This window comes from Lithobates pipiens, unplaced genomic scaffold (assembly GCF_037356315.1).
Source record: "Lithobates pipiens isolate NorthernLeopardFrog02 unplaced genomic scaffold, aLitPip1_a1.2 Scaffold_19, whole genome shotgun sequence".
Taxonomy (NCBI): Eukaryota; Metazoa; Chordata; class Amphibia; order Anura; family Ranidae; genus Lithobates; species Lithobates pipiens.
This window is the reverse complement of record NW_027507764.1, coordinates 501,432,059-501,445,538: the sequence shown is the minus strand read 5'-3', so window position 1 is coordinate 501,445,538 and position 13,480 is coordinate 501,432,059. Positions and strand designations below refer to the sequence as shown.

Genomic DNA, 13,480 nt, shown 5'->3' with positions numbered 1-13,480 from the left:
TTGGTCGACCATGGCAAGGCCTGTTTGAGTCACATGACACCGGGGAGGGAAAATGGCCAATTGGGCCCAATTTGGACATTTACACTTAGGGGCGTACTCACGTTTGTTGACAGTGGTTTAGACATGAATGGCTGTGTGCTGAGTTATTTTGAGGGGGCGGCAAACAGTTTTTACACTGTTATACAAGCTGTACACTCACTACTTTACATTGTAGCAAAGTGTCATTTCTTCAGTGTTGTCACATGAAAAGATATAATAAAATATTTACAAAAATGTGAGGGGTGTACTCACTTTTGTGAGATACTGTAAGTTACTGGTGTGCAAGTATAATTTCCATGTCTAAACAGCACAATTTTATAACAGAGACAGGCTAACTGCATAGATAACAGAACTATTACCAATGTCTATGCACAAATTCTCACCTGCAAGTACTTCTGTTCTGTGAAAGAGGTTCTCTGACTGCTTCTCTGTGTACACATCTGTATCAGCGTTGGGGTTGCTTCCTGCGTAATCTTCAGTCTTCCTTATCTGAGGCCCCTACGATGCCAAAATAGAAAGAAAGTTTATAGAAAATCAGACATAAAAGTTTCCTGACATTAAGAAAGGTTTACTTTTCCTCTGCGTTTAATAAACACACATAGCGTTACAGAAGTCTAAAACTTTGCAAGAGCGGCAGCCTGGTACAATGCAGAACTCCTAATGTTTCCCCAAGACTGCTACAAAATATTGCTGCTGTTCCTAAGCAATTCTAATAAATCCATTATGAAATCAATTTTTTTTATATTTTATATATAGTTTGTCTTGAATGTTTGTAAAGCATTTGGTGAGTATTCACAATTGTGTTGTGGGTAACAGGTGTTTTACTGTACATTTACTGCAATACATGGCAATGTGTGTACCTTACTGTGGTTCCATTTCAATGCACTAATACCATAGTGGGCAATGCCCCAAGGGGTCATTTCCAAGGTTTTCTTTTGTGGTTTTCCGATTCAAAATTAAAGGGCTTCTTCAAAGAGAAGTTTGGAATAAAAAATAAAATAAAAAAAATCTACATGTACAACTAGTCGGATGCAGCATCAGTCCCCAGTTGCTTCCAAGACAGAGAACCGAGCAGTCAAAGACCGCTGATCACTCAGTTCTTTGTCATTAATGAGCAGAGAGCCTGTGACCGTCAGTCACCAGCCAGGTTGGATAAAAAAAAAAAAAAAAAAAAAAAAAAAAATCGGATTTTTTGATTTCTCAAATTTATGACAGTTGTGCCTTAAAAATTCTAATTCAAATGGAGCGGATTTAAAGCAAGTATTTTTACTAGTGATTTAAATGATTTAAAGCGTGAATTAAATCAAATCCACCCTTGTAGTGGGAGGGAGCGGCATTAAAGTAGGGATCCCTCCAGATTCTGGGCGAGGGAGTGACGTCAGCTGAATACGGGCCACAGGAGTGCAGAACTAAGTGGCTCACATGAGAAGCAGTGTCAAAAGAGCTTTGACCAAACTTCTCCTTTGATGTAATGCAGCTTCACCCCTCCCTGCCCAGGCTAATTTTCAGCTTCCGCACTTTGAATGACAATTACGCAGTCATGCAACACTGTACCCAAATTACATTTTTATAATTTTTTTCACACAAATAGAGCTTTTTGGTGGTATTCAACTGCTTTCTGACCGTATACTGTACATTTACAGGGGTAAGACGGCTCTCCTGTGCAGGATCATTTACCTACGTGATCCTGCACTTCCGGGTCTGGGGGGGAGGGGGGGGAGGCATGCCGCTTCACTGGGTCTTTTATTTTTTGCTAACCAAACAAAAAAACTGAACATTTTGAAAAAACAAAAAAAAAAACAAACAAACAAAGAAACGCTTTCTTCTTTGTATCTGTTATGCTGCGTACACACGATCGGAATTTCGGCCAGCAAAAGACAGATGAGAGCTTTTCATTGCAAAATGTGACCGTGTGTATGCTCCATCAGAATTTAGCTGGCCGAATTCCTGCCAGCAAAAATTTGAGAGCATGTTCTCAATTTTTCAGATGGAAAAACTTTCTATCGGAAATTCCGATCGTGTGTATGCAATTCCAATGCGCAAAAACTCACGCTCAGATTCAACTACGAGATGGATGCTACTGGCTACTGGGTATTGAACTTCCTTTTTCTAGTCCCGTTGTACGTCACCGCGTTCTTGATGGTTGGAATTTGGTGCGACTGTGTATGCAAGACAGCTTGAGCGAAATCCCGTCGGGAAAACCATCAGAGCTTTTTCCGACCAAAATTCCGATCGTGAGTATGCGTTATTATACAATTTAGCAAGTAATCGACTTCATATTTAGGCCAAAATGTATTCTGCTACATTTCTTTGGTGAAAATAACCCAAATCAGTGTATATGCTTTAGTCTGTAGAAAATAAAATAGAGTCCACAAACTATAGTATATATCTGACTTATTTGTTGAGGCCTGAAAATGCCAGGATGGTAAAAGTATCCTCCAAATTACCCCCTTTTGGAAACTTGACAGTCCAGGGTATTTAATAAGAGGCATGGAAAAGTTAGAATTTTGTAATTTATTTGTAATTTTTTGTCACAATTTTTTATTATTTTTTTTTACACATACTGTCAGTAGAGCAGTACAGAGTGATCATATAACAGGTGTGGCAGTAGCCAGGGACGCTGACTGGTGACTTTTTTATTACACGTTTTCCCCTTTTTAACACACTGTGACCACAGTAACACTGTAGTAGTCCGTGGAAGACATCAGGATTTCTTTTTTTACATATTATGATGGTTTATACCAGTGAATTTCACTGGTATAAGCAACCATTTTTTACTGAATGAAACGGATGCGTTCAGTGTGTTTTGTTGTGATTAGATGTGATTGACCCTGTCTGTACCATGTGATCACTGTGACCAATCACAGCTAGCAACACAATTGTACACAATGGATGGCATGAAACGATTGTCATGTGATCTGCTGTGACTGGTCACAGCAATCACATGGTACCAGCAGCAGGCCCATACACTGATCGGTCATCGGCTGTATCCGATGGATACAGCCAGTGACAGATTGCGCTGTGATCATATGACATCCACCTGGATCGACCAAAGTCCTGCCCGGCAGTCATTTTAGTATAGGCCGGGCTGGAAGTGGTTAACATTCTTTCATTAATGTAATGCAGTGCTAAAGTATGAGTGGGCCCTTAGATATTGTAAGCTGCTGGTGTTTTATAAATATTCTATTACAACAGTAATTAGTGAGGTTATGAACATACCCCTGCTCCCAGTACAACTTTTGTTTGCATCTTCAGTGTAGTCATCTCTATAACTGGCACGTCACTAGTGGGGGGACTCTCTGGAAGTAATCGGAGGGTCGTCAGCTGTACTGGATCTTCTTCAGCATCATTGTCTGCCACCCCTGGTTATTGAGACAGCAAAACAAGTTTATCAGCCTCTGCAAGTTCAAGTTTTGATATATAATGATAATTAAAGCACCTTCAAGATTACGAGAACCCACAAATTCTGTGGCTTCTTACATGTTCTTGGCATAAAGCCTCATACATTTTTATCACCATACAACTCATACAGCCTGAGCCTTGAAGGCCATATCCCAGGTACATGTGGCTTTTCAAATTGGGGCTCAAACATGCCTTGAAGTCCTCCCTAAATACAGATTGGGCTTTCAGTTCTGATAGCATAAACACCTTCATAGGAAACCTACTAACCGGTCCTGGCTACATCACAGCAGGGACACAGTCCTATTTGACAATTTGTAAAAAGTTAAAGTATAAACTAAACCAAAGGCAAAACTTGGTTTTCGTTTTGAATAGAGGGAAGGTGGATTAGAACACCTGTCAGTTTTTATTGATCTTCTCCATTTGTCTCGTTTAACATTATCATTGAAATGAAAAGAAAATACCACATTTTAGGTTGTCCCTAGAAAAGTAATAGAGGCGAAATCTTCCAATTGAAACATCGATTCTGGTTACCTGGAGGACCCCAAGATGTTTCCTTAAATTGTGGGGATTTCCTTTTATGTCCTGTTTTTTGGCTATGGGACAGTAATTGAAGATAAAGCTCCTCATTAGGACAAAGATGGCAAAAAATAAACATTACAGGGGTTATAACCCTCCCTTACGCGATTTATGATTATAAAAAGTTTAAAAAAACTTTAAAGTTTATTTAAGAAACTGGGGCTAATGGATGCACTGGAACTCTGTGCTGAGGAGCCAGCACTACTTGTCTGTCTATCAGATGACCCCTAGGATCCACTTTTAATGCCGGTCTATTACCTTTAGATTAAAATGGGTTCAACAGACAAAAAAATTTAAAATATTCCTTCTTGGTCTTTAACCTGACCTGTCCTTAGGACTCAATAAGCCACTTACAGTATAGATGGGTTCTACTAATGCAATATCCCAGACATATTGCATATCTCCAAAACACTCTGACATACTGTAGGGATTACAACATTGGTTTCAACATCTTATGTAATACAGGGCAAAGACTGAATTACTAAATTGTGTTTTATCGAATAAAAAAAAAACTAATTATTTGACATTATAAAAAAGGCAACTTTTATATGATATAGTTATATTTAGCATACAGGACGAGGGTGGCACAGAACAATGCAGGCACTGTTTTTGGCATGGATGGGCCAAGTTCATATGTTAACTGTTCTATTTTTTTTTTTATCAAGCATTTGCCATATCAAATGAATAGTTGAAGTGTTATCAAATCAGTCAGTCATTTTTTTTTAATTTTTTTTTTATAAACAGGAGTGCTTTATTTCAAAGATATCACATCAGGATACAAAACAGAATGAGGCAGAGGAACAACTCAATTGTACAGCCAAGTAGTTACAGACTAACATTGTAGTTCAGAGTACCACATAACAGAAAAGGGATAAACGAATACCCCGACAGTGAGGCCAAGAACAGATCATCTATCACCGAGCACAATACAGGAGATATACCCATATAAGTAAGCTTAGGTCTTCATAGTAAGCATCGGCGGATGGGAGATGGGGAGGGAAGGGGGGGGGGGGAAGGGCAGAGGAGGGGGGGCATGAGGGGGGGGGGGGAGGGAGGGGGACCCACCGAGGGGGAGGAGGGGAGAAAAGGGGGGGGGAGCAGACCCAAACAAACTGGAGGGCAGGCCAGCCATGATCCCAACTCAATCCTCAAGTGGCTGACCCGTAGGTCCATGGGAGCCAGATCTTGTCAAACTTCCACGGACAACCCCGATTATGGTATGTTAGCTTGTATAATGGGAGGGCAGCATCGACTGCTCGTTCCCACCGGGCTACACTTGGGGGGCGCTCCGAAAGCCATTTACACAAAATCACCTTCTTCGCATAGAAGAGGAGATAGGAGGTCAATAGCTTCGAGTAGTAAGGCGTGAGCTCATCTGGATGGATGCCCAATAAGGCTAGTGCAGGGGACCGAGGGACCCCTAACCCCAGCCGGGTATTTAAGTGATCAAAAACGCCTAACCAGAAATCCTCCAGCCGTCGACACTCCCAGAACATATGCAGGTATGTTCCAACCTCAGTTCGACACCTGGGGCAGTGGGGGTCTCTAGTGGGATATATCCTGGACAGACGCACTGGAGTGAGGTACACCCGATGAAGAAATTTCGTCTGGATGAGTTTATCACTTGCTGATATAACCAGTTTAGTACCCCTCTCCAGGCATTCCTCCCAATCCTCCCTCTCCAGAGCAGGGATATCAGCCTGCCACTTACTCCAAAGCAGATTCAGCCAGTCATTTTGTTTACCGACTAGCAGGCCCCACTTATTCTAAGTTACCCACTTACAAAACAAAGACGAATGAACAGTTGGATTAAAAACACAATCTTTAGATTTCAGTGCTTTGCATGTGCATTGGATTTTTTTGTCTTGTCTTGTGTAGAGACTAATGCATCTTTCACATCATGTTATAGCTGTAGCCTATACCAAGCATATTTTCTATCACAGGGACAATGGTATAAAACATTAACAGAAACCTGTGATGATGTGAATAGGTGGCCATAGGTACCCACTGCTGACCTCCACCTAAAAATACCAGTGGCTTGGGTATTTCCAGCTACCATACTTTTGCAACTAACATTATAAAACATTCATATGGGGCGGCACAGGAGGTGCAGTGGATGACACTTTTGCCTAGCAGCAAGGGTTGCTGGTTTGAATCCCAACCACAATATCACCTGCCTGGAGTTGGTATGTTCTCCCTGTGTCTGCGTGGGTTTCTACCAGGTGCTCCGCTTTCCTCCCACACTCCAAAGGCATGCTGGCTGGTAGGATCTTGTCTAAATTGTCCCTAGTATGTATGAATATGAGTTAGGGACCTTAGAATGTAAGCTCCTTGAGGGTAGGGACTTATGTGAATGTACAATGTATATGTAAAGCGCTGCGTAAATTGAAGGCGCTAGATAAGTACGTGAAATAAATAACTAAATATCATCAATAATAAAGATGCTTGAGTAATATGGCCCTAGGTAGCTAATACTCTTAATCACACCCAACTATGAAAGATAGATATAAATAGACAGACAGGCAGTTGTGGTTTGGATCTGAGAACAGAATTAGTCAGCTGTCTTGTATATTTGCAGGTGTACATATTTGACAGCAACGTCCAAACGTTTCTATATTGAAGAAAGATCACATCACAGAGACAAGTGAAAACGTTTCAGAGACGCGCAGGACTCCTTTGTGGCTCCGAAACATTGCACTTGTCTCTGTGATGTGTTCTTTCTACTATAAAGAAACCTTTGGACGTTGATTGTTGATACATGGTGTGCTGGCGAATATGTACACTTGCTTGATGTTGCCAGAATCCAGCTGGTAATCGCTGCAGCACCTACCACTTTATGAGCCTTTTTGCCAGGAACGCGTACAATAGGAATATAGAATAAGAGAATATATGCATTTGGTATTTTTTTTTTACTGGTAAAGTTGGCACTGGCCAAACGTAGATAACATGGACACAAGTTTGCCAGGTTGAACACATACTGCAATTTGGGTTGTTCACATCTGTGTAATACGATTTGTCCATCAATGCTAGACCTTTGTACCCGAAGGTGGCAGCAAAATCCTGCAAGAGATGTTGGCATACATTGTACAAAATAATAGGCTTTTTATAACAGCTTACCTGTAAAATCCTTTTCTTGGAGTACATCATGGGACACAGTGCCTAAGTAATAACTTAATGGGTTATGGGCCACCTTCAGGTGATGGATATTGGCATACCCAATACAGGAAATTTACTCCCCTATATAACCCCTCCTCCTTCCAGGAGTTTTTGTAGCAAAGCAATATGCTTAAACCCCATAAAAGAGGGGAGGGACCTATATGACCCACTATGTACTCCAAGAAAAGGATTTTACAGGTAAGCCGTTATAAAAATCCTATTTTCTTTATCGTACATCATGGGACACAGAGCTTAAGTAATAACTTAATGGGATGTCCCATAGCAATGCTTTTTGAGGAGAGGGAAAAAGACTAGCCGTAGGGCACTCCCAGACTTGAGGACTTATACTGCTGCCTGCAGTACACTTCGCCCGAAGGCAATATCCTCATACCTCCTTACATCCACCTGATAAAACTTTGTGAATGTATGTACTGAAGACCAAGTTGCGGCCTTGCAGATCTGAGCCATGAAGGCCTGGTGACGCACTGCCCAAGAAGCACTAACCAACCTGGTAGAGTGCGCCTTGACTTGAAAAGGAGGAATCTTTCCCTTTAAAGCATAAGACTGAATAAATTTTTGCTGAATCCACTTAGCGACAGTAGATTTCAATGCTGCATGTCCTTTCTTAGGACCCTCTGGCAGAATAAATAAGACAGTCTTTCTAATCTGAGCAGTTGTCTTTAAATAGATTTTCACTGCTCTCAACACATCAAGACAATGTAGTGACTTCTCTTCCCTGGAACATGGTTTTTGAAAAAACAATGGCAGGACAATAGCTTGGTTCAGGTGTAAACCTGAAACTACTTTTGGTAAAAAGTCTGGACAAGGGCGTAACACCTCTGTCCTCATGAATAATCAAATATTGCTCTTTACATGAAAGAGCAGCCAATTTCCGAAACCCTTCTTGCTGAGGATATAGCAACCAAGAACACCAGCTTCCTTGTCAGAAGGACTAAGTGAATATGCTGATCAGTTCAAATGGCTTTTGTTTGGTTTTTGTAACGCTGACAAAACAAAGTTCAAGTCCCAAGGGTGATTTAAAGGTAATTTAACTGGCGGATTAATATGCATCACCCCTTGCATAATACCCCGGACTAAAGAATGCGTAGCAAGCGTTTTTTGAATTAAGATCAATAAGGCTGAGACTTGGCCCTTAATAATACTCAAGGCTAATTTCATCTCCACGCCTAATTGTAGAAAGGCAAGAATTCTGCAAGGAAGCTGGCTTCCTTGCATTAATCAAAGTAGAGATAACGGACCTGGAAAGCCCACGTCTCTTCAGAATGTGGGTTTCAATAGCCAGGCTGTTAAATTTAGCGTTCCTAAAGTAGGATGGAATATTGGTCCCTGTGAGAGCAGGTCTGGCCTTAGTGGACAATGTAGTGACTTTTCTTCCCTGGGAACATGGTTTTGGATCATGGCAGGACAATATCTTTGGCAAAAAGCCTGGACGAGAGCGTAACACCACTCTGTCCTCATAAAAAATCAAATATGGCTCTTTACAAGAAAGAGCAGCCAATTCTGAAACCCTCCTTGCTGAGGAAATAGCAACCAAAAATACCAGCTTCCTTGTCAGAAGGACTAAGGAAATATGCTGTATTGGTTGAAATGGCTGTTTTTGTAACACAGACAAAACTAGATTGAAGTCGCAAGGGCTCAAGGGTGCTTTAGCTGGCAGAGTAATCTGCATCACCCCTTGCATAAAACCCCGGACTAAAGAATGAGTAGCAAGCGGTCTTTGAAATAAAATTGATAAGGCTGAGACTTGGCCCTTAATAGTACTCAGGGCCAACCTTACCTCTATGCCTAAGTGTAGAAAGGCAAGAATTCTGCCTATGCTATATCTCCGAGGGTGCCATCCCTTGGATTCACACCAGGAAACAAAAGCCTTCCAAATTCTTTAATATATAGTTCTGGAAGTTGGCTTCCTTGCATTAATCAAAGTTGAAATAACGGACTTGGAAAGCCCACATTTCTTAAGAATGTCTGTTTCAATAGCCAGGCCGTTAAATTTAGCTTTCGTAAAGTAGGATGGAATATCAGCCCTTGTGAAAGCAGGTCTGGCCTTAGTGGGAGGGGTCATGGATTCTCCACTGCCATCTTTATGATCTCTGTGTACCATGACTGTTTGGGCCATGCTGGTGCTACCAGAATTACTGGCTTTCTTTCCAGTTTGATCCTGCAAAGACGTCATGGTAGCAACTGAATAGGTGGTAACGCATAGATCAGTGAGAACTGATCGCACGGGGACACCAACGCATCATGAAGAGACCATTCCCCTGGGAATAACTGCTGGTGACTTAAGTAGTCCGCCTGCCAATTCTTTACTCCCGGGATGAAACCTGCCGATAGGCATGGGACATTCTTTTCTGCCCAAGTTAGAATATGGTTCACCTCTCTCTGAGCTGAGAGACTCTTGCTGCCCCCTTGGTGATTGAAATAGGCCACAGCCGTGGCATTGTCGGATTGGGTCCTGACAGGACTAATCTTTAACCTGGAGGTCCAGGTTTTCAAAACCAGACACGCTGCCCGAATCTCTAGGATGTTGATGGACAGGGTTCTTTCGTATCTGGACCACTGTTCCTGGACAGTTGTTTTCTCTGGTAATGCTCCCCAGCCTGAGAGGCTGGCATCTGTCGTTACTGCTTTCCAGATAATTGGTCTGAAGGATTTTCCTTTCAGCAGATTCTGTGTTAGTAACCACCAACTGAGGCTTTGGGACACCCTTGGGGACAGCCGGCATTGGCAAGTCCAAAGCTTGTGTTATTTTGTTCCAAGCAGACAGGATACTGTTTTGCAACAGTCTCAAATGGAACTATACACAGGGAACTGCTTTTAATGAACCAGTTCGAAGGAAGCTACCATCTTTCATAACAACCTCATGCAAAGGCGGATTGAGGGATTTCTTTTTGACCTGACCATCCGTACCAGCTCTTGTATGGAGCTGATCTTTGCCGGAGGCAAAAACACCCTTTTCTGGGCTCTATGATCAGGTCCAAATACTCCAGCTTTCTTAGCGGTTTTAAGGAAGATTTCTCTAGGTTGAGAATCCAACTCAGACTTTCCAGGTAACTGGTTGTAATGCGTATACTCTGCTACAAGTGAGCCAGTGACTAGTCTATTAACAATAGATCTTCTAGGAACGCCAAGACTGTTATGTCCTGTGCTCTCAGCCTGGCTAGAGGTGGGGTCAGTACTTTTGTGAATACCCGTGGTGCTGGGGCTAGCCCAAACGGGCAAGGCTACAAACTGAAAGTGTTGTTCTACTTCAAATCGCAGACATTTCTGGTGAGCAGGAAATATAGGGACATGCAGATATGCATCTCTGATGTCGATGGATGCCACAAGTTCTTTTTCTTGTAGGATGGAAACTACTGACTTGATTGACTCCATGCAAAAGGAGCAGATCTTCTGACACCCCCATTTGGTTTTGGTGCCTTAAACAGGTTTGAATAAAACCCCAAACCTTGCTCTTCTGTGAAAATCTGTACGATTACCCCCTGAGCCAATAAAATCAGTCTAATGTTTGAAATAGGGATTGCTTTTTCCCTGGATCTTTGGGAAAGCTTGATCTCCGGATACAAGACGGTGGGAACCCCCGAAATTCTACTTTGTATCCCAGAGACACCGTGGAGATTACCCATCTGTCCTGAATTTCCCTTTGCCAGACTTCTGAGTACTTCAGAAATCTTCCCCCACTCTGGTGAGGGGGGATGCCTCTTCATGATGAGGCTTTAGTATTCTGCTTTGCAGATTTGCAGCTCCGGGTCTTTTGTGCCTGGGCCGGTCCCTGAGGTTTTCCTCTAGAGTCTGATGGTGGAGGCTGTCACAATTGCCTGGAAGCGGACGCCCCTGATGCAGGAGAAAAAAAAAATCTGTTTAAATGAAGGACGTTATACTTTCTTTTGACTGGCAAGAGTACTCTTTCCACTAGAAATTGTCTAGATGTATTTATCCAAATTATCGCCAAATAGTCGCTCCCCAAGAAAAGGGAAACTGGTTAAAAGATTGATCTGCCAAAGAACCTTGTAAAAAGCTTCTGACTAAAGGGTCCTACGCATGTGTACTAGCAAAAGCGCAAGGCGGGACGCCTGGTGAATAGAAACTTTCATAGCATCTATGGCAAAACAAAGCTTTTGGTAATTCAGCCAATTGATGGGCCCGTTGTGCAGGGAGCTCCTTAAAGTGGTTGTATACTCAAATTTTTAACTTTTACCTACAGGAAAGCCTATAATAAAGGCTTACCTGTAGGTAAAAAAAATCTCCTAAACCTGCACGGTTTAGGAGATATTCCCCTCGGTATGCGCCGCTGACTGCAGCGGCGCATGTGCACAAGGGGATTCTTGGCCTGAAAATCCGGCAGTGGCCGGCCGGCCGGAATGAAATCTCCCGCGCGCATGCGCGGGAGTGACGATATCGCGGCTCCGGCCACTCACAGCGCCGGAGCCGCGATACCCGGAAGAAACGCAGAGGGAGCATGTCAGCTCCCTCGGCGTGGATCGGGCCAGATGTCGGGGCCTCGTTCTAAGGTAAGTATTTCATAATGAGCTAGTATGCGGTGCATACTAGCTCATTATGCCTTTTGCTTTGCAGGTTTAAAAAAAAATAAAAATAAAAAATTTGCGGGTTTACTACCGCTTTAAGAGCATCTGTGAACTGGTCCCTTAAGGACTGACAGATACCAATTGCTGCAACTGCAGGCTGAGTAACAGTCCCTGCTAAAGAAAAAGATCATCTTAACAGGAATTCCAACTTTTTATCTGTTGGATCTTTAAGCATTTGTGCTTTGTCTACTAGATAAGTTAAACTTTTATTCACACTGGAAAATTGCAGCATCAACTGCTGGTACAGTCCATCTTTTGGTGAAATACTCCTCCGTGGGATAGAGAACTGAGAATCTCTTTAGCGGGAGAAAATGCTTATTTGGGTGATCCCATTCAGCATAAATAAGCTTTTCTAGTAATGCATGGACCGGAAACGCATGAAAAGGCCGTAAAGGTTTTAAAGGAACCCAAGGAAGAAACCAAACTTTTAGCTGACTCTGTTAGTGGTAGCATGAAAGTGGAACGAACCATCGCCGTAAGAGTTTGTACCAGAAATCTCTAACATTGTGAATTTGAAAAAGGTTCATCAAATGTTTCCTCCGCAGAGGAATAATTGGCTCGTTTTTCCTCATGATCGCCTGAGGGTAATACCTCATCCTGTACCCACTATTCCCTTGGTAAAGGGTTTGAGGTAAGGGAGGGGGATCTTGCGCGCTAGCCATTTGAATGGAGGATGCGATTAAAGGCGCTAATCTTCCTTCTAGGCCATGCAGGACAGAGGAAAATGCATCTTCAGTCACGTATACAGGGGCTAAATTGTGAGAAGCAATTGCACCACCAACTGGTTCCAGTGACTCGCCCTAGCTTGCCATATCTGGCATCTCTGTAGAGTTTGACAGTGTGGAGGCATGACTGGAGTTTCCAGCGCCTGGAGATGGAACTTTTGGTACCTTTGTGGTAACTCTGGAAGCCATAGTGCTAAGCACAAAAGCAGAGGCATTCTAGTAACATGTACTACTTGCTGAGCAATAGTCTTAGCAAAACAATGCCACCATAAAGATCAGCTTGATGCTGAGTAACAACGCATTTCCTCTAGTGGAAATGCCTGTATACACCCCTTACGTGCACGGCGCTCCTGTGTGACAGAGCGTCTGATTTCTAACACAACTTCAGGCATGAACCTGATTGGCATCCTCCGCTGTGCGCCGTGTGCTCCAAGTGGACACTGAGTCCTGCACGCGGCACCGCCTGCCTTAAAGCCATGCCTCTTCCAGTACCCACCCTCCTCCTAGTTCAAAAAAATGGAACCCTTAGTCCGCCATCTGGCACCTGCCAGACTCAGAGGAAGTTTGTAACACTGACCATGTACAAGGTTTGGGCGTCTGTCGTTACCCAACAAGGCTTTTCTAAAAGGCAGTCTGAAATGCTAAAATGTGAGTCGGGGGTGAGGGGTGATTTTCTCCGCAGTATGAGGCTAATGGTAACACTTTAGTTTTAAACAGGAGTTTGTTATATAACAATCTGCTTACCCTCAGCCTCCTTCCCCCACGGGGGGGGGGGGGGGGGGAAAGAAACATCTTTGTTCAATTAAGAACTCCCTCCTGCTGCTGGGACACACACACGCTGATTATAGCTGGACACAGAGCTGCTGAGAAGCAACATACCAAGGTATGTGTATTTTTACTCCCTCTAGTGGAGATTTTAAGGCATTATTATGTTTTTCATATGGAAGGAGGCAGCATAGGTGGACTTTTTACAGTTTC

At 42.9% G+C, this 13,480-nt stretch overlaps 1 protein-coding gene across 1 annotated transcript in view; it reads right to left on the bottom strand.

Moving 5' to 3' along the window:
- SDC2 (syndecan 2) overlaps nt 1–13,480 on the bottom strand; it is a 176,072-nt gene that overhangs the window by 12,378 nt on the left and 150,214 nt on the right. Inside the window, exons 3-4 of the mRNA XM_077493072.1 lie at nt 3,259–3,401; nt 423–537 (exon numbers count right to left, since the gene is read on the bottom strand). Of these exons, the coding sequence (XP_077349198.1) occupies nt 423–537; nt 3,259–3,401 (258 nt within the window). The remainder of the gene's footprint in view (nt 1–422; nt 538–3,258; nt 3,402–13,480) is intronic.